Below are 22388 nucleotides of genomic sequence, written 5' to 3'. Positions count from 1 at the left end.
AAAGTGGCAACTGTCATATGGCAATGTGAACAGAGCCTAAAACATATTACACATATAATTGCTATAGTTAAAAATAGGCTTATGTTCATAAAGTTAAAACTTATAAAATAATTTGGACAGTAAATTATGTATGTCGACAGTTTCTGATCATATACTCACTGCCTCTGTATTCGAGTAAGAACTGCAGTCAGAGCGCACTGTACATCGGAAGAACAGGTTATACATACACATGGCTTATGCTGCTGCTGAAAAAGACTGGAGACGAACTGCAATAAAAAGAGAAGTGCAATGAGCAAAACCTATGAGAAAATAGATCCGCAATACAAATTAAGACAGGCAGTCAAAAGGTACACATCGGTCTGTATTTCTTTTAAGGACACTTTCACACTGTCAGTATTTGAAAACTATCTCTAAATCAAAGCCAGAAGTGAACCCTACAGAGGAAAAGCATAATGAGAAGATTTGTGCCTCATCGGTGACCCACTCCGGGTGCTGACTTACAAATACTGATGAAAACCATGACTATATACTGACCGTGTGTAAGTGGCATAAAGGAGTGTTCTGGGTGTAATTACTTTCGGTATACTTAAGGGAATCTGTCAGATCCGAAACACCCCACAAACTAGAGTAAACGGCGTATAGTATAAGTGGTGCTGAGCTCCCACAAATCAGCACTAAAAATGCATTGAGAGGACTCCTCTAAGTCCTCTCCATTATGTGCGTGAGCACGAGAGTCCTCTCAATGCTTTTTACTGCTGGTTTGTCAGAGTACAACGTCGGAATGTAAGTGAGCATGAAAATAAAAATTACATTACCGGACTTGACGTCACTTACACTATACACCGCTTACTCTAGTTTGGGGGTGTTTCAGAGCTGACAGGTTCCCTTTAAATTGCCCCCATGGTTAGTCACATCACTTTGTCTCTATCCGCCCTCATACAAAGCACAATATTTTCAATAAAGGAGCGAGGTAATGTACAGGCTGAGCAGTTGCATTACTTACATGATGAATTATACAGAGTTTATATAATAAGGGTGGTTTGCATATTGCATCATGTAAAGAGTGTACATTTGGTCTTTGTTGGGTTGGTATATCTTTTTTTTTTTTGCTGTATGGAACAGTGCATTATATGCTGCACTATTGTATCCAGAGACATCCAACTACTGAGAAAAATGAAGTTCTAATATTAGCAAATGAGCCTCAAGGAGCAGCAGGGACATTGCCATTACAACTAGAGGCTCTGCTCTCTCTGCAATTACCACGCCCTCTCCACTTTGATTGACAGGGCCAGGCAGAGAAAACGTCATTATGCCTGGTCCTGACATTCAAAGTGAAGAGGACACAGCATTTGCTGAGAGAGAAAAGCCTCAAGGAGTAATGGCAATGTCCCTGTTGCTCCTAGAGGCTCATTTGCAGATATTAAAACATACTTTTCTTTCACCTATGCAGACACATATGCACATGGGGCCACACAAATGCCTTCAGCTGCCAAGCGCACATGTAACAGGTGAGCCAGTCATCACTCACCTTCAGCGATCCTCTGCGGATGCCGTTCTCTCATTGCTCCCTTCACCCCCATTAATGCCAGAAATGGCCTGCTGAGTCAAAGCAACATGACACAGCCAGCGATTGGGTCAGTGGGAGCTTACTGGTATTGCTGGCATATTGAGCCAGAACCAGGAAGTGAAGAGCGGCAGCAGGGGATCGCTGGAAGCGAGTGATCATTAATGTTCATGGTAAACAGTTACAAAAATTGGCGTGAAAAAAATCTCCCTGATAAAAATCCCTTTAAATCAGTCTGTACCAGAAAAGAGAAATAATTCCAATATAGTATTACCCCTCTATAAATCCTGTGTCACATCACAAACAGAAGATTCAGATTTGGACTCCCCATTGTGAAAAGCATTCAGAACTACAGGTGAAACTTGGAAAATTAGAATATTGTGCAAAGTTCATTTATTTCAGTAATGCAACTTAAAAGGTGAAACTAACATATGAGATAGACTCATTACATGCAAAGCGAGATATTTCAAGCCTTTATTTGTTATAATTTGGATGATTATGGCTTACAGTTTATGAAAACCCCAAAGTCACAATCTCAGGTACCCTTTGTTAAGGGGGTATGGATTAATTAGCTGACTAGAGTGTGACACTGAGCCTAGAATATTGAACTCCTTTTAAGTTGCATTACTGAAATAAATGAATTTTTGCACGATATTCTAATTATTCGAGTTTCACCAGTAGATAGACAGGGTTCAAATCCGGGAGACTAAATTATTAAATAGAGTGGGAGGTCTCTTTACAATGAGAGAATCAAACATTGGGTTTGTTTAGCTTTAGGAAATAGTTAGTTTATCTCAGGTATATAACTACATGTCTGGTCAATAAAAAAGGACTGGTACATGATTTATTTATTTCCAGATAGGGACACTCAGTACGTGTGGAGGAAAGGCAGATACTATGACAGCATTAAACAAGAGCTTCCTGTGTCCTCTCAAAATGACCTATGGTTCACATCACAGGGACATTTATCATTTTAGGTTGTTTTTATGTCCATCTTTGCTTTGTGTGCCCCACCTTAAAGAGTAACTAAACTTTTGTATACATTTTTGTTAACCTGTTCCTAATGCCCTACACTTTTTGTAATATAGTTTATTAATGTACTTTGTATATCCCTACCTAAAGCGCACGTTTCGTTGTGAACTTAAAAATTACTTCTCAGAGTACACATTTTATGAATAGGGCCGCAGCGCATGGAGTACGGGCAGGAGCGCATATTGCTGTTCCTGCTCGTGCCCACCGAGGTTTACTAACTCCTGGCATAGCGCATAGGTACCCTGTACTATGTGCTATGCCAGGATTAGCTGAGCGGGCTCCTGTCTGTGCCTGCTTCTGTAAGCTAAAAGCTGACATGCAGAACTCTTAGCTTAACGGAGCTGGAAGAAGCAGTAGCCCGCTCAGCTAATCCTGGCATAGCACATTGTTACAGAGTACCCATGTGCTATGCCAGGATTTAGTAAACCTTGGGGGGCACGGGCAGGAACAGCAATATGCGTTCCTGCCCATACTAACTGCGATGTGGCCCCATTCATAAAATGTGTACTCCGGACAACTCTGAGAAGTCAGCGATGTACAGAGAAGTAGATTTTAAGTGCACAGCGAAACGTGCGCTTTAGGTAGGAAAAAGTGTAATAAAAATACAAAAAACGAGGGAGCGGAAGAACCGGAGGTAACGCTCAAGGATGTTTCTCATCAGCTCTTCGCTGCAATCTCCACCTGCCAGACATCCCTTACCTGTAAAATCGAAAAGGTGAAGGTGGATTTGGGCCTACTCAGACAGGATGTGCAGCAGCTCAGAGAGCGTGTACGTCACACGGAGGACAGGGTCTCTGCCCTGGAGGACTTCACAAGGCCCCTGACAGGCAGAATACAAGCTGTGGAGAGGTCTGTGGGCCTATGGCAGCAAAAATGTGACGACCTTGAGAACAGGGCCAGGCGCAACAACGTCAGGATTCTTGGGTTACCTGAGAGAGCGGAGGGCTCGGACCCTGCTACTTTCCTTGAACTCTGGTTCAAGGCACAGTTCCCTGATGCGCCATTTTCTGGTGCCTATGCAGTTGAGCGGGCTCACCGGGTCCCTGCCAGACCTCCCCCTCCTGGAGCTCCCCCAAGGCCCTTGTTGGCGAGGCTGCTTAATTGGAAGGACAGAGATCTAATCCTGGGGCAAGCGAGAAACAAGAGAGAAATTAAGCATGATGGAGTGAATATATCACTGTTTCCTGACTTTTCAGCTGAGCTCCAAAAGAAGAGGGCCACTTTCATCTCTATTAAGCGGCGTCTTCGCGATATGAATCTGCAGTATTCCATGGCTTACCCAGCGCGCCTTAGAGTGGTAGATGGAGAGAAGACGGTCTTCTTTGTGGATCCTAAGGAGGCGGAGGAATGGGTCTCCAGAAGGCCAAGTCGTCCTGAACCACGCTGAGGATCATACATTTAGGACAGCTGCAGGTCCCCTGAGCGGTAATGTTGGGCTTCCACGGGCATCTAAGACTTTGACTCCCTAGCTTGGTTTATGGAGTGGCCCTGAGATGCTTATAACTGCGGAAATGTTATCTGAGATCCGCTCCTATACATATGTCGATATCACTGTGGTTGTCCCCTCCATTTTGTTTCTCTCCCTGTCCTTGATAACTGATCCCCTCCCTCCCCCTTCCCCCCTCTCCATGCTCCCCTCTTCCTCCTAGTCTTTTGATTTTGCAAATTGCTATGATCAGTGGTGTCTCATTGATATGGGGTTGGGCGGATACCTGCATAGGTTTGTCACCTTAATGTACCATGCAGGTCCCCGTGACAACAGCCACGATACGTGATGACAGAGATGTCATCGACTATGGAGTTATCCACTCATTTGTTATCATATTATTATGTTATAGAAGGTTCATACTGTTAAAAGCATGGTATGTAAAGCATGGTGGGATATCACGGCGAGTATGCATGAGAAGGTCCGATGTCAGCAGACAAGGTTTATATGTTGGAGGATGGCTGAATTGCAAGGAGAGTGAATCATTAAGTCGAGATGGCTGATTTTAAGGTTATGTCATGGAATGTGAGGGGTCTGGGTAGTCCGAGAAAAAGGATATTTGTATTCTCTCATATCAGACAGTACGGCCCTCATATTCTGGGCCTGCAAGAAACCCATTTGATTCCAGAGACAGGGAACAGGATTAAGAAACCCTGGGTTCAATGGTCAATAAATGCGTATGGGTCTACACACTCTAGAGGGGTTGCCCTGCTTGTTCACAAGAACATCAGGTGGGAGGTCCAACATTCGGTTGTGGATCCTGAAGGTCAATATATTTTGGTATATGCTTTTATCAACTGCGCTCCATATGTGGTAGTTAATATTTACAACCCCCCCCCAGCTACTATAACTATACTTCAGGTGGTGATGGGATTTATGGCACAATACCCCAATGCCAAATTTCTTTGCATGGGAGACTTCAACCTAGTGATGCATGAGGAGTTGGACAGGTTTCGCCCAGAAGGGAGAGTGGGTAATCACACTCAGAGTGATACTAATGTAGCTGGAGTTGCGTCTGAACTTGGGTGGTTAGATATGTGGAGGCTGCGCTACCCCCTTCGGAGGGAATACTTCTGCTTCACCCCGGCCAGGGGCGCCCTGTCTAGAATAGATTATATATTTGGAAATGCGGCAGTGTATACGGATCTTGGCAACATTGAATATGGATCACAGGGCCCCTCGGATCATGCCCCGGTTCTGGCCCAGTTTACTCTATACAATGGCATCAAGCAGAGTGTCAAGATGCGCGTGCACCCCTTTTGGTTGTCTCTGATGTCCTCTCATGACAGAGTCCCTGATCAACTCCAGGTATTCCTTGCAATGCAGGATGAGATGACGGATGGACTGCTCCTCTGGGAGACGTTAAAGGCCTATCTGAGGGGGTGTCTTAAGTCATCCATATCATATATTAAAAGGGAATCTGCGCGCAAGGAATTAGAGCTGCACTCCAGTTGTAAGGCAGCTGAGAACTCCTTCAGGTTAGACCCCTCTGAAGTGAATAGGCAGGACTGGATGTTAAAAGGCAGGATGTACATGACGCACCTCAGGGAAAAGAGTGAACGCAAACTGTTCTTTCTAAAGCAACAGAACTTTGAGCTGGGCAGCCAGGCAGGTAAACTATTGGCTCACGTTGTGCGCAACAATAATATGTCTCCCCCGGTCATTAGAATAAAGGACACAGATGAGGTGGTAGTCGAATCAGTGGGTGGCATACTGAATAGATTCAAAGAATTTTATCAGGATCTATATAGATCGGCGGCTCAATACTCTGATCAAGAGCTGGAAGCTTATCTGGGGCAGGTCACACATCCGCAGCTTGGCGAGGAGGATAGAATTTTATTGGAGGCTGATATTACGCTAGAGGAAATTCAGATGGCAATGGCGGAGCTGCCTACTGGTAAAGCACCTTGCCCAGACGGGATCCCGGTAGAAGTTTATAAAAAATATGCAGAAGAGCTAGGACCCGAACTTCTTAAAATTTATCAGGCGGCACAGCAGAAGGGTAGACTCCCGGATTCGATGTATGATGCCACCATAGTGGTTATTTTGAAGCCAGACAAGGATCCTTTGGAATGCGGGTCATATAGGCCGATATCACTCCTGAACCTTGATTATAAAATACTCACGAGATTGCTTGCCTCCAGGCTAAATAAGGTCATTGCCACAGTCATACACAAAGACCAGTCTGGGTTCATACCGGGACGATCGACGTCTGACAACATCAGAAGGGCGCAGGTCATGGCACAGGTGGGAGTGGCAGGGGATAAGCATTGGGCCTTGGCATCTTTGGATACTGCCAAAGCCTTTGACTCTGTGGAGTGGGTGTACCTACTGGAAGTACTACGCTGCTTTGGCTTTGGCCCTAAATTTATTGAGTGGGTGGAGATTTTGTATCACCTCCCCAAGGCTAATGTACTTGTAAATGGATCAATATCTGACTCCTTTAGTCTTCACAGAGGAACCAGGCAGGGCTGCCCTCTGTCACCACTCTTGTTTGCCATTGCCATAGAGCACCTTGCTTTAAGGATTCGACAAGATCAGATCTTCAAGGGAATATCCTTGGGCGAGAGAATGGACAGGATCGGACTATATGCGGATGATCTCCTTCTCTTTATGGACGAACCTGAGACAACACTCCCTAGAGCAATTGACATTATTAGTAAGTTCGGAGAGTTCTCGGGTTTACACATAAATTGGACGAAATCAGCACTTATGCCTTTGTGGACACACACGTGGCCTCCTCAGTATTGCAATCTGCCAGTAGTAGATTCCTTCAAATATTTGGGGGTTGTTATCACTAGGGATCCCCAGTTAGCGTACTCCCTGAACATTGCACCCCTTGAGTCCATGTTCATGGATAAATTCAGGACATGGAGGACCTTGCCAATCTCTATTATGGGAAGATTAAATTTGGTTAAGATGACTCTCTTGCCCAAAGGGTTGTATCTGCTGGCGCATGCGTGCACCCCGATATCGCAGGGTTTCTTTGCTCGTATTCATTCGTCAGTGACTAAATTTATTTCCATGCGCTTGCTTCCTATTCATAGAATGGCCCATCAGGTATTGAATGCTGCGAAAATGAGGTCGTTTAAAGACATCCCAGATGACATCCCGTTATGGGATAATCCCATGTTTGCTCACTTAAAAGATTTAGAGGGAGCTAGATGGTGGCAGGCGCAGGGAATCCGCAAACTGAACGACTTATATTCTGAGAGTAATCTATGTTCCTCCTCTCAGCTGCAGGAGAGGTTTGAACTGCCTCGCTCATTCTTCTTTAGATACCTGCAGCTGAGACATGCGCTAACGGCACAGTTCGCGGCAGGTGGCCGGAAAATTTCTAATTACCCTCTGATAGGAGTTCTTAGATGACAGGGCCCGAAAGGTATTATCTCTGCACTCTATACACATTTGCTTAATAACCGTACGCTGATGAATCCCCTTGCTGTTGAGGAGAAATGGAGAAATTCCATCCCATCCCTATCAGCTGATGATTGGAATGAAGCGCTGCTGTCTCCAGCGAGGGTCTCCCCGTCAGTAACTAATAGGCTGATTCAGTTGTTTATCCTGCATAGGAGTTACCTTACACCCGTTCGCCTGCAGAAAATGGGGAGACTATCACACAGTAGATGTCATAGGTGTCATCAGGAGGGAGCAGATTTCTGGCATCTCATGTGGGACTGCTCATATTTGAAGAGCTTTTGGGCAGCAGTGATAGGAGTGCTGTCTGCTATAGTTCCAAATGCGGTGCCGCTGTGCCCAAAGAGCTGTATACTTGGCATCTTGGATGAGGAGGATTGGGGCCATCATCACAGAATTTTTTGGAGCGAAACCTTATTCTTTGCCAGAAAAGCTGTTGCCCTGAGATGGATGGATGATAGAGTGCCTACGGTGGGTCAATGGAAGTTGCTGGTTAATCAGGCTGTTAGTATGGAAAAGGTTATCTTTATCCATAGGAAGTGCCCGCAAAAGTTTGATAAAGTGTGGGGCGAATGGTGTGCATCCCCTCTGACTGTGCATAATGCTTGTATGTACTCTGTAACCGATGTATAATGCCATGCTAACATGCATATTGAGACTAGATCTCCTCCATCATGTACCCTCCAGAAGTCATTTGTTTATGTAAATTTTTATGCTGTATCGGATTTAAATGCAGAGCTGTCAAGCACTGCAGTGTTTACACTATATCTCCTGGGTGAGATATTCCCTGAATGTATTAATCCTTGTCTATTCTAAAATGTAACATGCCTTTCTTGTTAAATTTCAATAAAACGAGTTTAAAAAAAAAAATACAAAAAACATTAATAAACTATATTACAAAAAGTATAACAGGGCGTTAGGGACAGGTTAACAAAAATTTATACAAAAGTTTAGTTACTCTTTAATAAGATATTTGAAGTGAGTGCAATGTGGTTTACACCTCTGAGTAAAAGTACACCAAGCGGTTGCCTGGAGTAGGCTACGACCTTTTTGGGACTTTTGCAAAAGTTGCACATAGTAAATGAGCCATAATCCAGGTCTAATCTCACTTTCACTTCTTAAACATAGAACACTTTGAAAAAAGTGTCGAGGAACACTAAATGTTGCAAAAATGTACCAAATGTCGAAGAAAACTGCCATGACTTGCAACATTTTTAAGCCACAAAACTGATGTATCTGATTTGATAAGTGTCCCCACTATGTTTTTAAGTTAAACATAGTGTGGGGGGGGGGGGGGGGGATTTAACAAGCCTGGTAGTCCAAAATGATGGCTTCAAAAAGTGCCTAAATAGGGCTTTGTGACTTTCGGGCTTATTTGCGCAAACATTTGGAGAAATTTTTTATTTGAACTCCACTAACTCCAGTTTTGGTAAATGGGTGGGAAAGTCATCATGGTTAGACTGTCAAAGCTCATTTAAGCCACATTTATTCATTGAGACTTTTCAAAATACAGTACAGGGAGAAAGTTACTGCCCCTATATAACTGTAAAACTGCTCCACCCTGACAGTCAGTGATGAGCGCTGACAGTGTGCCTCTTCACTACCGCCCTAACAGCTGGTTAGTTAGTGAGCGTGCCAGGCAAACAGATAAGAGATGTGCTGTCAGTGACCAGCGCTGAGAAGTATAATAGGGAAGGAGATGGGGAGAAGCCGCTTTACAGTATGTAGAGGGAGTTACTGTCCCTATGTACAGTAAAAGAAATTCTCCCTGTCTTTTAAAAAGTCTCAATGAAAGATTCACCCTTATTTCAAGATGAAACTTCCATGCAGGAGTGGAAAAAGTGCATCCGGAGCACTTAATTTAACAATGGAGGACGGATCCGTTTTCTATTGTGCCAGATTGTGTCATTGAAAACGGATCCGTCCTGGCACACAATGTAAGTCAATGGGGACGGATCCGTTTGGCTCAGTTTCATCAGCGTTTTGGTGTCAGTCTCCAAAGCGGAATGGAGACTGAACTGATGCAAACTGATGCAAACTGATACATTCTGAGCAGATCCTTTTCCATTCAGAAACTGATCCGTTTTGGATCGCTTGTGAGAGCCCTGAAAGGATCTCGCAAACGGAAAACCAAAACGCCAGTGTGAAAGTAGACTAACCTGATGAACAAGCATTTAGCTCGTTCATCAGATAAACGGCGGTACACTTACACTGCCAAATCATCTCTAATGAGCATTACTATGAACGCTCGTTAGAGAAACATTTGTGTGCTTCTCGGCCCTTGTAAAGGGCCCCTTAAATTAGATGACCGACACAAAGTGAAAGCAAAAGGAACCATTCACACAGCTAGACAGAACAGCTCAATATTTTTAATAAAGACCAATTGAAAAAAAAAAATTAGCCTAAAATGAGTAAAATGCCTCCAAAAAGGTGTACATAGCATTTAAAGTCAATTAAAAGGAATATGAAGCTGTCACAATGCAATTGTGTAGGGCAAAGGCTGAGCTATATACAAGCCTTACAGAAAAATCAGATTCAGACCTTTTTGCAAAAATTGTAACCAAAAAAAAAGGCATATTCAAATAAAGGCTGAAATAAAAGAAAAATCCTAAGAGTTAAATATGAGTTTGAAACGGACAGGATTTTAGAGTGGAATAACTGCAAACAAAGGCCTAAAAGGAACCCAAAACTAGAAGTACACAGACTATTCCACAACTGACTGCAACTGTAGTGCGTCAGATGAAGCAGGAGCTAGTGGGCGTCAGCAGAAGAAAAATCAGTCAGATAACAAAAACACAACTAGCCTTTCAGAAACAGCATCAGAAGACTGTGAGAAAGAAAAGAAGTTGGGCAACAAAAACAAAAGACTTGGAGATAACTAATGTGAATGAAGTTTAAGAAGTGGGAACACTGACACCACTAGAGATCTCTCCCTTAAAGGGGCTGTCACTTTAGCAAATAGCATTTATCATGTAGTGACTACAAGGCACTTATTAATGTATTGTGATTGCCCATATTGCCTCCTTTGCTGGCTTCATTCATTTTTCCATTGTACCCTGCAATCCTGCAGAGGTGGCCATACTTGCACATTATAGAAAAAGGCGCCAGTCTCTCTGGTAGCTGGGGCCGCAGTAACGATCATAGTCCACCGCTTTTTCCTACACCGTGCAAATGCGGCCACCGCTACAGGATTCCACGGTGCGAAAACCGTTAGCTCCTCCCCCGCCAGCTATACCCCTTCCGGCCAGGAGAGAGCTCTCAGTTCGTGCAAAAGCAGTAGGAGAAGCAGAAGGATAGTACAAAAACCTAATGCACACGGTCAACGGACCCAAACGGGGTGGGTGCTGTGTCCCCCAATGAATCAAGCGAAAAACAGATTTTTACAGGTGAGTTTTACAAAATCTCATTTTCTCGCTAATATCATTGGGGGACACAGACCATGGAACGTCCCAAAGCAGTCCCTGGGGAGGGAATACAAAAACAGAGTGAAGAAGGTAGAGAACCTCGTGACAGTCATCACACCGCGGTCTGCAAGACCAGGCGGCCCAGAGCGGCGTCCGCAGAAGCAAGAGTGTGAACCCTGTAAAACTTCGTAAAAGTGTGGAGAGAAGACCAGGTCGCGGCTTTACACAACTGAGACGCTGACGCCTGGTGAAAGTGAGCCCAGGAGGATCCAAGTGCCCTGGTAGAGTGGGCCGTGATACCCGGAGGGGGCGTCCTGTCCCAAACGAGGTAACATTCCAAAATAGTGGAGCGAATCCACCGGGAGATCGTCACCTTCGAAGCTGCCAATCTAGAACGCTCCGGAAGGACGAACAAGGCATCGGTGCGCAGAAAGGGGGCCACGGCCGAAAGGTCAATCCGCAGAGCCCGCACCACATCCAAACGGTGTAACGACACCTCTCTCGGATGGGAGGGCCCAGGACAAAAGGACGGCAGGACAATGTCCTCATTGAGGTGAAAGGCCGACACTACCTTGGCTAAAAAGGAAGAAACCGGACGGAGGACCACCTTGTCCTGATGAAAGACTAGGAATGGTGCACGGCATGACAGAGCTGCCAACTCTGAAACTCTTCGTATGGATGTGATGGCCACCAGGAAGGCCACTTTCCAGGACAGTAGGCGAAGGGAAGCCTCCTGCAGGGGTTCGAAAGGAGAAGCTTGCAGAACCCCCAATACCAAGTTGAGATCCCTCAGGGGACGGTAAGGCGGAGCGGAGTGCGAAATGCCCTGAAGGAAGGTCTTAACATGACCCAGTCCCGCCAAGGATCGTTGAAAGAAAATAGAAAGGGCTGACACCTGGCCCTTCAAGGAGCTGAGCGCCATGCCCAGTTCCAGTCCGGACTGAAGGAAGGCCAAAACGACCGGCAGGGAGAAGGATCTGGAAGATAGGTCCTGCTTTTCACAGAAATGAAGGAAGGACTTCCAGGTTCTATAATAGATCCTGGAAGAGGTAGGTTTCCTGGCCCGAATGAGCATCCGCACCACCGCATCGGAAAAACCCTGCTGCTTCAAAAGGAAGGTTTCAAGAGCCACACCGTCAAACGTAGAGTATCAAAACTCGGGTGGAAGACGGGCCCTTGCGACAGAAGATCGGGTCTGAGAGGGAGCGGGTACGGAACGTCCACTAGTAGGAGGACAAGATCCGAATACCATGCTCAGCGCGGCCAGTCCGGAGCGATCAGCAGGGTCTGAACGCCCTCCCACTTGATCCTGCGTAGAATCTGAAGCAGGAGGGACAACGGCGGAAAGACATAGAGGAACGTGAACCCGTCCCACGGCGCCACAAGAGTGTCCACTCCGCAAGCTGCTGGATTCCTTGCGCGGGCGAAGTAGCACGGAAGCTTGTGATTGAGGCCGGAGGCCATCAGATCCACGTCCGGCCGTCCCCAGCGACGACAGAGGGCGTTGAACACTTCCGGATGGAGAGACCATTCCCCGGGGTCTATCGTCGTTCGGCTCAGGAAATCTGCCGTCCAATTGACAACGCCGGGAATGTGGACCGCCGACAGAGCCGGAACATGGGCCTCCACCTGAGGATCCTTGCCGCTTCCGACATGACGGTCGAGCTGCGAGTCCTCCAGGTGAGTTGGGGAGAGCCACCAATGGAGGTCCGACCGAACCTGCTGAGGAAGGGAAAACCGACAATCCAAGGACTCCTGGGACTTGTCCCAGGTCGAGAGGATCGCTCGCTGAAAGTGCCGGGTGTGAAATTGAGCGAATGGCTCAGCCTCGAACAAGGCCACCATAAGACCCAACACCCGCATACAAGCCCGGATGGAGACTGTGTGCTGCCGAATCAACCGGAGCACCGCGCTGCGAAGGTCTTTCACCTTGTCAGGTGGAAGACGCACCCGAGCTGCCCCGGAGTCCAGAATCATACCGAGGAACCGAATCAGAGTGGACGGGACCAGGGAGGATTTCTGAAGGTTCACTATCCACCCAAAGTGGGCGAGAGTGTCCACGGTGATCTGCAGACTCTCCTCACACTGCCGGAACAACGACGCTTTGATGAGAATGTCGTTCAGGTACGGAATCAAGGTGATGCCTCTGGAGCGAAGAAGGCCCATAAGTGGAGCAAGCACCTTGGTAAACACCCTCGGCGCAGTCGCCAGACCAAACAGCAGGGCGACGAACTGGTAGTGATCCGAGTGGACCGCGAAGTGCAAAAACCGCTGGTGGGCGATCGCAATGGGGATGTGCAGGTAGGCGTCCTGGATATCCACGGAAGTCAGCCATTCCCCTTGCGCCAAGGAAGCTATGACGGAGCGAAGAGACTCCATGCGAAAACGGCACACTCGAAGGTAACCGTTTACCATCTTGAGGTCCAAAATGGGGCGGACCGCTCCCTCCTTCTTGGGCACAATGAAGAGGTTGGAGTAAAAACCGGAAAACCGGTGGCCTAGCGCGGCATGTGAGGAGACGTGGAAGCTCGCTCTCCTGGATAAGAATCCTGCAAAATCATCGGCATCCAAGCAATCCAGCGAATAAAAAGTTTATATAAGTGACACCAAAAGTTACCGGAACCAGGACACAGTAGCCGCCGGCACCATGAAGCGGAATAACAAGAAGGAGAAGGAGGAGAAGGTGAGCGGGCCAGCGGCGCGCTCCAGGCAAGATGGCGCCGGAGCAGGAGAGAAGGCTGGAGAGATAGCAGCGCGGCTGGGGAAGTTTGCTAGACAGACTCCCCTGAACACATCCGCAGCCCTGGTGGACCAACAGAGTGACGGGTCTGAAGACTGGGTGAACTCACCTCTAGAGACGACTGCAGTGTGTGCTGGCAGCATGGAGACGCAAGGAGCAGTGGAGGAGGCGGTGAGTGTGACGGCCGGAGCGGCTGAAATAGCTGGTGCAGCTGCACAGATTCCCACTGAACCAACAATGACTGATGTGTTTAAAGCAGTCACTAACTGCAACACAGCACTTCTCACCCTTAATATACAAATGGGGAGCCTACAAGAAAATATGTCCTTTATTCGGCATGACCTCAGGAAGGTCACAGAGAGAACTAAAGAAGTGGAGGAGCGGGTCAGCTGCTTGGAAGATATTGTGTCCCCTCTAAGAAAAGACCTGGGCAAAATCACTCATGATGTCTCCTATCTGCTGAATAAAACGGATGATTTGGAGAACAGGCTTCGCAGGAATAATTTGCGACTTGTGGGTGTCCCAGAAAAAGCAGAGGGCACGAATGCTGTTGTTTTCTTTGAGCAGTGGCTGACTGAGAAGTTTGGAAAAGACTCCCTGTCGAATATGTTTGCCATAGAAAGAGCTCATAGAGTGCCTTTCCGTTCTCCACCACCAGGGGCCCCTCCGAGACCTATCCTGATGAAGCTGTTGCATTTCAAAGACAGAGATGCCATATTGAGAAAAGCTAGGGATCATGAGGACCTCCAGATAAATGACAGAAAAGTGCTTATATTTCCGGACTTTTCTGCGGAAGTACAGAAAAAACGGGCAAAGTATGTGGAAGTAAAACGTCGCTTGAGGGAGCGCCAAGTACCGTACTCCATGCTATATCCATCCAGGCTACGAGTGGTGGCTGAAGGAAAAGTCCATATCTTTGAATCAGCTGATGCGGCAGTGAAATGGCTGGAAGATACCAGTCTGCCGGGACATCCTGAGACATCCTTGGGTTGATTTGTGGACGCTATGCTGAAGGATGGAGAAGAAACAGCACTGATGTCAGCTGCATAGATGCTTTGGACGATGAATATATGAAGGAGTGCTGCGATATTGGTTTGGAGGGTACTAGGGCACCATAGGACTCTGAGTTCCTGTTATGTTAGTTAAAGAGTCTTTGTTGAGAATAGAAAGATACCTAACGAAATTGCATAGGGATATACTTGATTGCACTACATTACGCACAATAGGATGCATATTTATTTACAGTGTGAAATATGTCCAGGAGACGGGCGATTTAAGAAGAAGAGTGGTTATATACACTCACGTTACCTATAATCGCTGGGTATATTTGCTGTAATAGTTTATACCCTCATGTTACAGAGGGGAATGTTGATGTATGAGCTGAATTTGTATGTTAACTTTGGGGAACCACACCACTACCACAATGTCATGTATCTCTGTAATACTAATTTTTTCTCTGACAGTAAGGAAGATAGGATGAATGATGGAGGGACAAGAAGAGACGTCCATGGCAGGATATATGTGAGCTTTGATAATGGGGGTTAATGTGTTGGCATGGAATGTGAGGGGTCTCGGTGACGCAGCCAAAAGATACGCAGTACTGAACTCTCTTAGACAATTTCAACCAGCTATCATATGTTTCTCAGAAACGCATCTGACAGCGGAATCTGTAGCCACGGTTAATCGCGCATTCATTGGCCATGCATACCACTCAACGCACTCTAGTCATGCTAGGGGGGTCAGTATACTTGTGCACAAACAAATTCCGTTTCAGTGCGTCAAATCAAATATAGACCCCGAAGGTCGCTATGTTTGCCTACAGTGCACGATATATCAATACTCATGCTTAGTTGTGGCAATATATGTCCCACCTCCATACACGGGGGAAGTGCTGAAACAAGTGCTGGCGTTCGTGGCTGCGTCCCCTGATATCCCCACGCTTATTGTCGGAGACTTCAACATGGTATTAGACTACCGTATAGACAGACATCATGAGGTAGTAGCCCCGGGTGAATCGCATCTGTCCAATATGGCAAAAATATTGGCAGAGGCAACACTCAGTGACATTTGGAGAATCCGTAATCCCTACATTAGACAATACTCATGTCATTCTAGCTCTCACAACTCCCTTTCGCGAATTGACCTAGCAATAGGCAACCAACAGTTACTAAGACTTGTGCGGACAGTGGAATATCTGCCCAGAAGTCTTTCTGATCATTCCCCCATCAGAATAGAGCTAAACATGGACTCTGCTTTTAAGAGAACTGGCAGTTTGTGGAAGTTGAATCCTTTCTGGCTGAACGTATTACAGGATGAGGTGAAAATACTGGCAGAGATGCAGGAGTTCATGTCTATCAACATTGGGTCAGCACAGTTGGGGGTAGTATGGGACTCATTTAAAGCGTCTGTTAGAGGAATGTTCATTAAGCGTATCCAAAGGCATAAAGCTAAAAATCGACAACTGACACATGAACTACAATCTAGAGTCACTGACACGGAATGTAAATATGTTGATAATCCCACGGCGGCAAATAGATCTAACTGGGTAGAAGCACAGCAATTGTATAAAGACCACCAAATGGAGTTAGCAAACAACAAAAGGCTGTTTTGGAAACAGAAGTACTTTGAGGAGGGAGAGAGTGTGGGCCATATGCTGGCCTCTGTTATTAAGGCTCAGCAAGGACCCTCTTTTGTAGGGTGTTTGCGGGATGCGACATGTAATTTAATAACGGAAAGCACAGAAATAATAACGGCATTTGCGGATTACTATAAGCAGTTGTACGCCACTAAACTAAAGCGCAGCGACAGTGAGATCCGGGACTTTCTCACCTCGGCCAGGCTACCAGTGCTTACTACGGAACAAATAGAGAGACTTGAGGAACCCCTTAGTCTGGAGGAGTTAGAAGTGGCAGTGGGAGGGCTTCCTAATGAGAAAGCACCGGGGGCGGATGGAATACCTGGGGAACTGCTGAAAAAATATAAAGACTTTATGTTACCGCAACTCTTAGAGGTCTTTGATCAAGCGAATATGCTAGGCGGTTTGCCCGAGTCTATGGAAGAGGCCATAATAATAGTTCTGCCGAAACCGGGTAAGGACCCCACGTGTCCGGGATCGTACAGGCCTATCTCCTTATTGTGCACAGATGTCAAGCTGTTGGCTAAAGTTCTGGCCAACAGATTGGCTAAAGTGATCCTTAGCTTAATACACAGGGACCAGACTGGCTTTATGCCGGGCAAGTCTACGGCCATCAATATTCGGCGATTATTCATTAATCTGCAGTTGTCTGGGGGACGAGCGGGTAGCCGTGCAATCCTTTCACTCGACGCTGCGAAGGCTTTCGATAGCGTCGAGTGGAAGTTCTTATGGAAAGTAATGGAGAGTATGGGGTTCGGACCCAAATTTATATCCTGGGTAAAATTATTATATAAAAGACCGAGAGCTAGAGTACGTACTAATGGGGTATTGTCCGAGGCATTTACTTTAGAGAGGGGTACACGTCAGGGGTGTCCTTTATCGCCAATGCTATTTGCCTTGGCTATAGAACCTCTGGCGCAGTTAATACGTGCAGATCCCAAGGTAACGGGTTTGACATATGGCGGAGTAGAGGAAAAAATTGCACTGTACGCCGATGACATGCTGCTCTTTCTAGACAACATCGAACAATCAATACCCCATGTCATGCAGCTTATTGAGGAATATGGTGCCTATTCGGGCCTAACCATTAATTGGGACAAATCGGTAATGCTCCCCATGGACTCGGTGCCGAGTTCACTCCAGATCAAAATAGCTCCTTTGCAATTGGCCAGACAGTTTAAATATTTGGGAATACAGGTAACATATCGGTCACAAGAATATATTGACCTGAATCTAAGCCCACTATTGACAAAAAGTGCCCAAAAGGTGGATAGCTGGTGTAAGTTGCCATTATCTGTTATAGGGAGAGCTAACTTAGTTAAAATGGTTCTAATGCCACAATTTCTGTACATTTTACATAATAGCCCAATTTGGATACCAATGAGACACTTCTATAAAATACAGGGGTTATTCAGGGCCCTAATATGGAATAAAAAGTCCCCAAGAATTCGCTTAGAGACCTTACAGAGGGAGAAGGATAGTGGTGGACTGGCGATTCCCAACCCGTGGCTGTACTTTTTAGCGGCACAAGCACAACAGTGCAAATCCTGTATTGTCCTGGGTAATTCGGGGTCTGTGAGTGCGCTATTGTCCTACTTGATGGGAGGGAGGCCACCAGGGTATATACTGGAGCTTGGATCTGTTATTCGTCCCCCAGAACTCATCCCGTGTGCTACTCTACTATGCAAAGCATGGAAAAAACTTAAAGATATTACCAAAATCTCGGGGTGTAGTGCCCTAACTCCCTTATGGAACAACTCCAGTCTCCCGGAACTGAGTAAGTTGGAAGGCTTTGATAGTTGGGAGAAAAAAGGAATCTACTGGGTGTCACAACTGTATACAAATAACATTTTCAAAAGCTTTGAACAACTGAAGGAGGAGTTTCAGCTCACAAACACAAACTTCTATCAGTACCTGCAATTACGCCACGCCTTGTCAGCGCAGGGAAAGACGACAGATCTGACTATACAGGCATCTATGATAGCGGAACAGATTAGAAAGGGAGGTGATTCCAAAGGAGTGATCTCCGGCTTCTACAAGTTGTTACTCTCATTCTATCAGGACCACTTTCCATTGAATGTTAGGGGAAAATGGTCCCAAGAGGTTGGCCCCCTGAATGATGCGCAGTGGTCCGAAATACTGTCTAAAAGCCCCTTGTTATCATTGTGTGAGACACACAGATTGTCACAATTATACTTAATACACAGGGTTTATAGAACACCTAAATTCCTACATAAAATAGGGGTACGTGATACATCTAACTGCCCGAAATGTGATGTGTCGGAGGCACATATAATGCACATGTTTTGGGAGTGCACTGCCATAGGTCCCTTTTGGAATATAGTGCTAGATATTATTTTTCAGGTGTTCAGGATCAGACTTCCAGTAGAACCTTTGGTATGTGTATTGGGCTTGTTACAGGACGAATTCACAACAGATCTCAATATAGGCATTAGTAGAACATTGTATCAAGCCAGGAAATTAATAGCCAAACACTGGATAAGCACTACAGTACCAACTAAGGAGGAATTTATTGCTCGTATGAATGTGATAATTGGGCATGAAAGGGGGGTGTACTATAAAAGAGGTGTGAGTAAGAAGTTTGAATCTATATGGGGACCGTGGTTGAGTACGCCAGGACTGCCCACTGGACGTCTTCTATCCTTGCAATTAGGATGGATGCCTAGAATAAGATGAAGTGAAACATGATAACGGGACGGTACGGATGATCGGTAGAAACAGAGGTAGATGTTTCTCAGGATTTGTGGAGGAGAAAACGGAGCTGACATTGTGGTGTGGTGTGGGTTAAAGGGGTGGGGGGGGGGGGGGTTACCCTTCTGGGTTTATACTTTGTGTAATATTGTGCCCAAGTTGGGCACTCATCTGTTTATATAATTGTGTATTTGATGTACGCTTATCTATGCAAAAGGGGAAAATGTTATAATAAAAACTACTTGATTTTAAAAAAAAAACGGAAAACCGCTCCCTCACCGGAACCGGGGAGATAACTCCCCTGACCAGCAGATCGTGAACCGCCTAAAAGAAGTCTCCCGCCCGAGACGGCTCCCTGGGGGGACGGGACAGAAAAAAATGGTTTGGAGGCATGGATTTGAACTCCAACTTGTAGCCCACAGTGACCACTTCGAGCACCCAGGAGTCTGAGATGTGGGCCTGCCAAACCTCCTAAAAATGAAGGAGCCGACCCCCACCCAGGAAGGTGGGGGCACACCTTCATTCTGGGGATTGCTTGCCAGAGGAAGAGCGCTGAAGCTGCACTCGGGAACGCCAGGCGGGCTGTGGCTTGAATGAAGGCTTCCGCCGTTGCTCCTGGGTGGACTGGCGTGGCGCGGAAGGACGCGGTCGAGAAGAACGCTTGGGTTTGGGCTGCGGAAGATGGGTGCTCTTGCCACCCGTGGCCTCAGAAATGATTTTGTCAAGTTTGGGCCCAAAAAGAAGAGTTCCAGCGAAAGGAAGAGAGAGAAGGGAACGCTTGGAAGAAGAATCGGCCTGCCAGGCCTTTAACTAGAGTTCCCGCCGAATGGAGACGGCAAAGGCGGAGGACCGTGCGACCATGGAGCCCGCGTCCAGAGCCGCCTCGCAAAGGTACTTCCCCGCCTGGGATATCTGGGCTGCCAGAGCCTGGAGTACTGTGCAGGAAAGGTCCGAGTCCAAGTCCTGATGTAAGCACGGGGTCCATTCAGAAACCGCCTTAGCCACCCACGCTGAAGCGAAAATGGGACGGAGTGCCAAACCGGTGGCTGAAAAGACAGACTTCGCCAGCGATTCGACCCGCCGGTCCATCGGGTCCTGCAGAGAGGAGCCGTCCGCAACCGGAATAGTGGTATTCTTGGCCAGGCGAGCCACCGGCGGGTCCACTTTGGACTGGAAGACCACTTACCCACCCAATCCGGGGGGAACGGATAAAGAAGATCCAGCCGCTTGGGGATCAGGAAACGTGAACCTGGCTGTTCCCACGCTTTAGCGGTGAGAATTGAAAAGTCATTGTGTACCGGGAATGACTTGGGAGCCTGCTTGTTACGCAGGAAAGAAACTCCCTGGTGACTGGAGGAGGGGCCCTCCTCTTGAAGTTGAAAGGTGTCCCGGATTGCCGAGACCAGACTGTCCACTAAGGCGGCCATCTGGGAGGAGTGGTCCGGATCCAGATCCGTATCCAACTCGGCGAGTTCTCCTCCAGACGAAGGGTCCCCAACCAACGAGGACGCCCTGGACAGCGAACCTGGGGGAGGCGGTGAAGGTGATGCATCCGAGGAGGAGAGGCGTTCCTGCCTGGGACGCTTGCTGGGGTGTCTGCTCCTGGATGGTACGCCCTGAGAGAGAGCAGGTTGCGCAGGTGACGACGTCTCTACCAAGCGACCCATTAAGGAAAGGGTGGATTGGGAGATCTTTGATAGGTCAGTCACCGCCCCCGGACAGGGATTTGGCCCATTCCGGTTCAATACCTCCAGCAGAAGGGTGCACGTCAGTTAACTGCGACTGAGGCGGCACACTCTGGGTGGCCTGGCATGGAGGCACAGAGGGGGTTCGCCTGACCCCTAGGAAACTTCACATTACATAAAGTGCAGGCATAATGGGTAGCCCTACCGAGGACCTGGGGTGCGGGATCCGCTAGGTCCGACATGACCTGTGTCAGGGACCCAGAGAGGGTACAGAGGAGGGAGCAATGCTGGTCCTACCAGAGTGGAGCAGATTTAACCCTTGCTGGAACGGGTCCCCAGGAGCAGGATGCGGCGGGGAGGTGATCTGCGGCGAGAAGATGTTCCTCTCAGGCTGGAAACGCGTGCACGGCCGGGTATTTTCAGATGGAGCAGGCAGGAAAGGAAGAGCGGCGGGAAAAGTAGGCTCCGCCCCCCGGCGGAAGAATGGACTGACGGTGCGAAGCTCCGCCCCCCCTCGCTGCAGCGCTGCCGGGATTCCAGAGGAAAAGGGGTCCCGGCCAAGCAGAATGTATATATGGAAGATCTCTCCCAGGACCAGAAAAAGAGGGGGGAGGGCGGCGGCAAGCGCAGCGCCGCCGCCCGCAAATCGCTGAGGCCAGTAGGGAAACGCCCTCCCCGGGGATGCAGAGCTCTTAGTAGCCCTGGACCCCCAACCTAAAAGGGAAAATTAAAATTAAAAAAATAAAATAACAGCCAGGGTGGCTGTTATTTTATTTTTTTTATTTTTATTTTCCCTTTTAGGTTGGGAGTCTGCCTTCTACAACACTAAGCTAAAAAACTGAGAGCTCTCTCCTTTCTGAAAGGGGTATAGCTGGTGGGGGAGGAGCTAACAGTTTTCAGCCTAGTGTCGCCTCCTAGTGGCAGCAAGCAGCTATACCCATGGTCTGTGTCCCCCAATGATATAAGCGAGAAATAGGTATTAAATAAAAAGTAAAAAAAAAAACAAACCCCAAAATATTACGTTTAAATCACCCCCTTGCCCAATTTTACATATAAAATATAAACAATAAAAAAATATTACATATCGCCACACCCGAAAAGGTGCGAACTATTAAAATATTTTAAAATATCTCCTATGCGGTTAACGCCGTAACAGAAAAAAAAAAACTTGCAATTTGCCATTTTTTTGTCACCTTGTCCCAACAAAAATTAGGCTAGGACTGTTCTATTATGGTCCAGATGTTCCATAAAATGTTTTAATTTTTTTCACGTGGTATCGAGTATCGCAATACTTTTTTATGGTATCGAAAAAGTCAAAATTTTGGTATCGTGACAACACTAGGTTAGACATGTGTTTTGTTTTTTTATTATACCGTAATTATATGTATTTTAAATTTGGCAACTAAAAATTTTAATTTGGCTCCTAAATTTTTCAGGTTAGGAGCCAATGGCTCCTTGATATTTTTTTTTAGTCTGGAGCCCTGATGGGGCCAATATGGTTCTATTTAACATATTTGCCAGGAACTTCTCGAATACATAACGTAATGTACATTGAAGACCATTCCAATCCTGCCCTCTACAGAGAAACAATCGCTACACAACAGGAAATGTCAGCCTAATGTAACACCTCAGTGTCTAGGGTGAAAACTTCTATATATAGACAATGACAGGGAAAATGGAGAAACAATACCAGTATATTTAACATGAAAAAAC

General features: G+C 46.7%; 1 protein-coding gene across 2 annotated transcripts in view; it reads right to left on the bottom strand.

Moving 5' to 3' along the window:
- The window catches only part of PACS1 (phosphofurin acidic cluster sorting protein 1), a 148815-nt gene that overhangs the window by 60865 nt on the left and 65562 nt on the right, over window positions 1–22388 (bottom strand). For both annotated transcript variants that reach the window (XM_040409020.1, XM_040409021.1), the window contains exon 15: window positions 160–266. In XM_040409020.1, the coding sequence (XP_040264954.1) occupies window positions 160–266 (107 nt within the window). The remainder of the gene's footprint in view (window positions 1–159; window positions 267–22388) is intronic.

The sequence above is a fragment of the Bufo bufo genome, chromosome 10 (genome assembly GCF_905171765.1).
Source record: "Bufo bufo chromosome 10, aBufBuf1.1, whole genome shotgun sequence".
Taxonomy (NCBI): Eukaryota; Metazoa; Chordata; class Amphibia; order Anura; family Bufonidae; genus Bufo; species Bufo bufo.
Note: the sequence above shows the minus strand (reverse complement) of the source record. Positions and strands in the feature narration are given on the sequence as shown.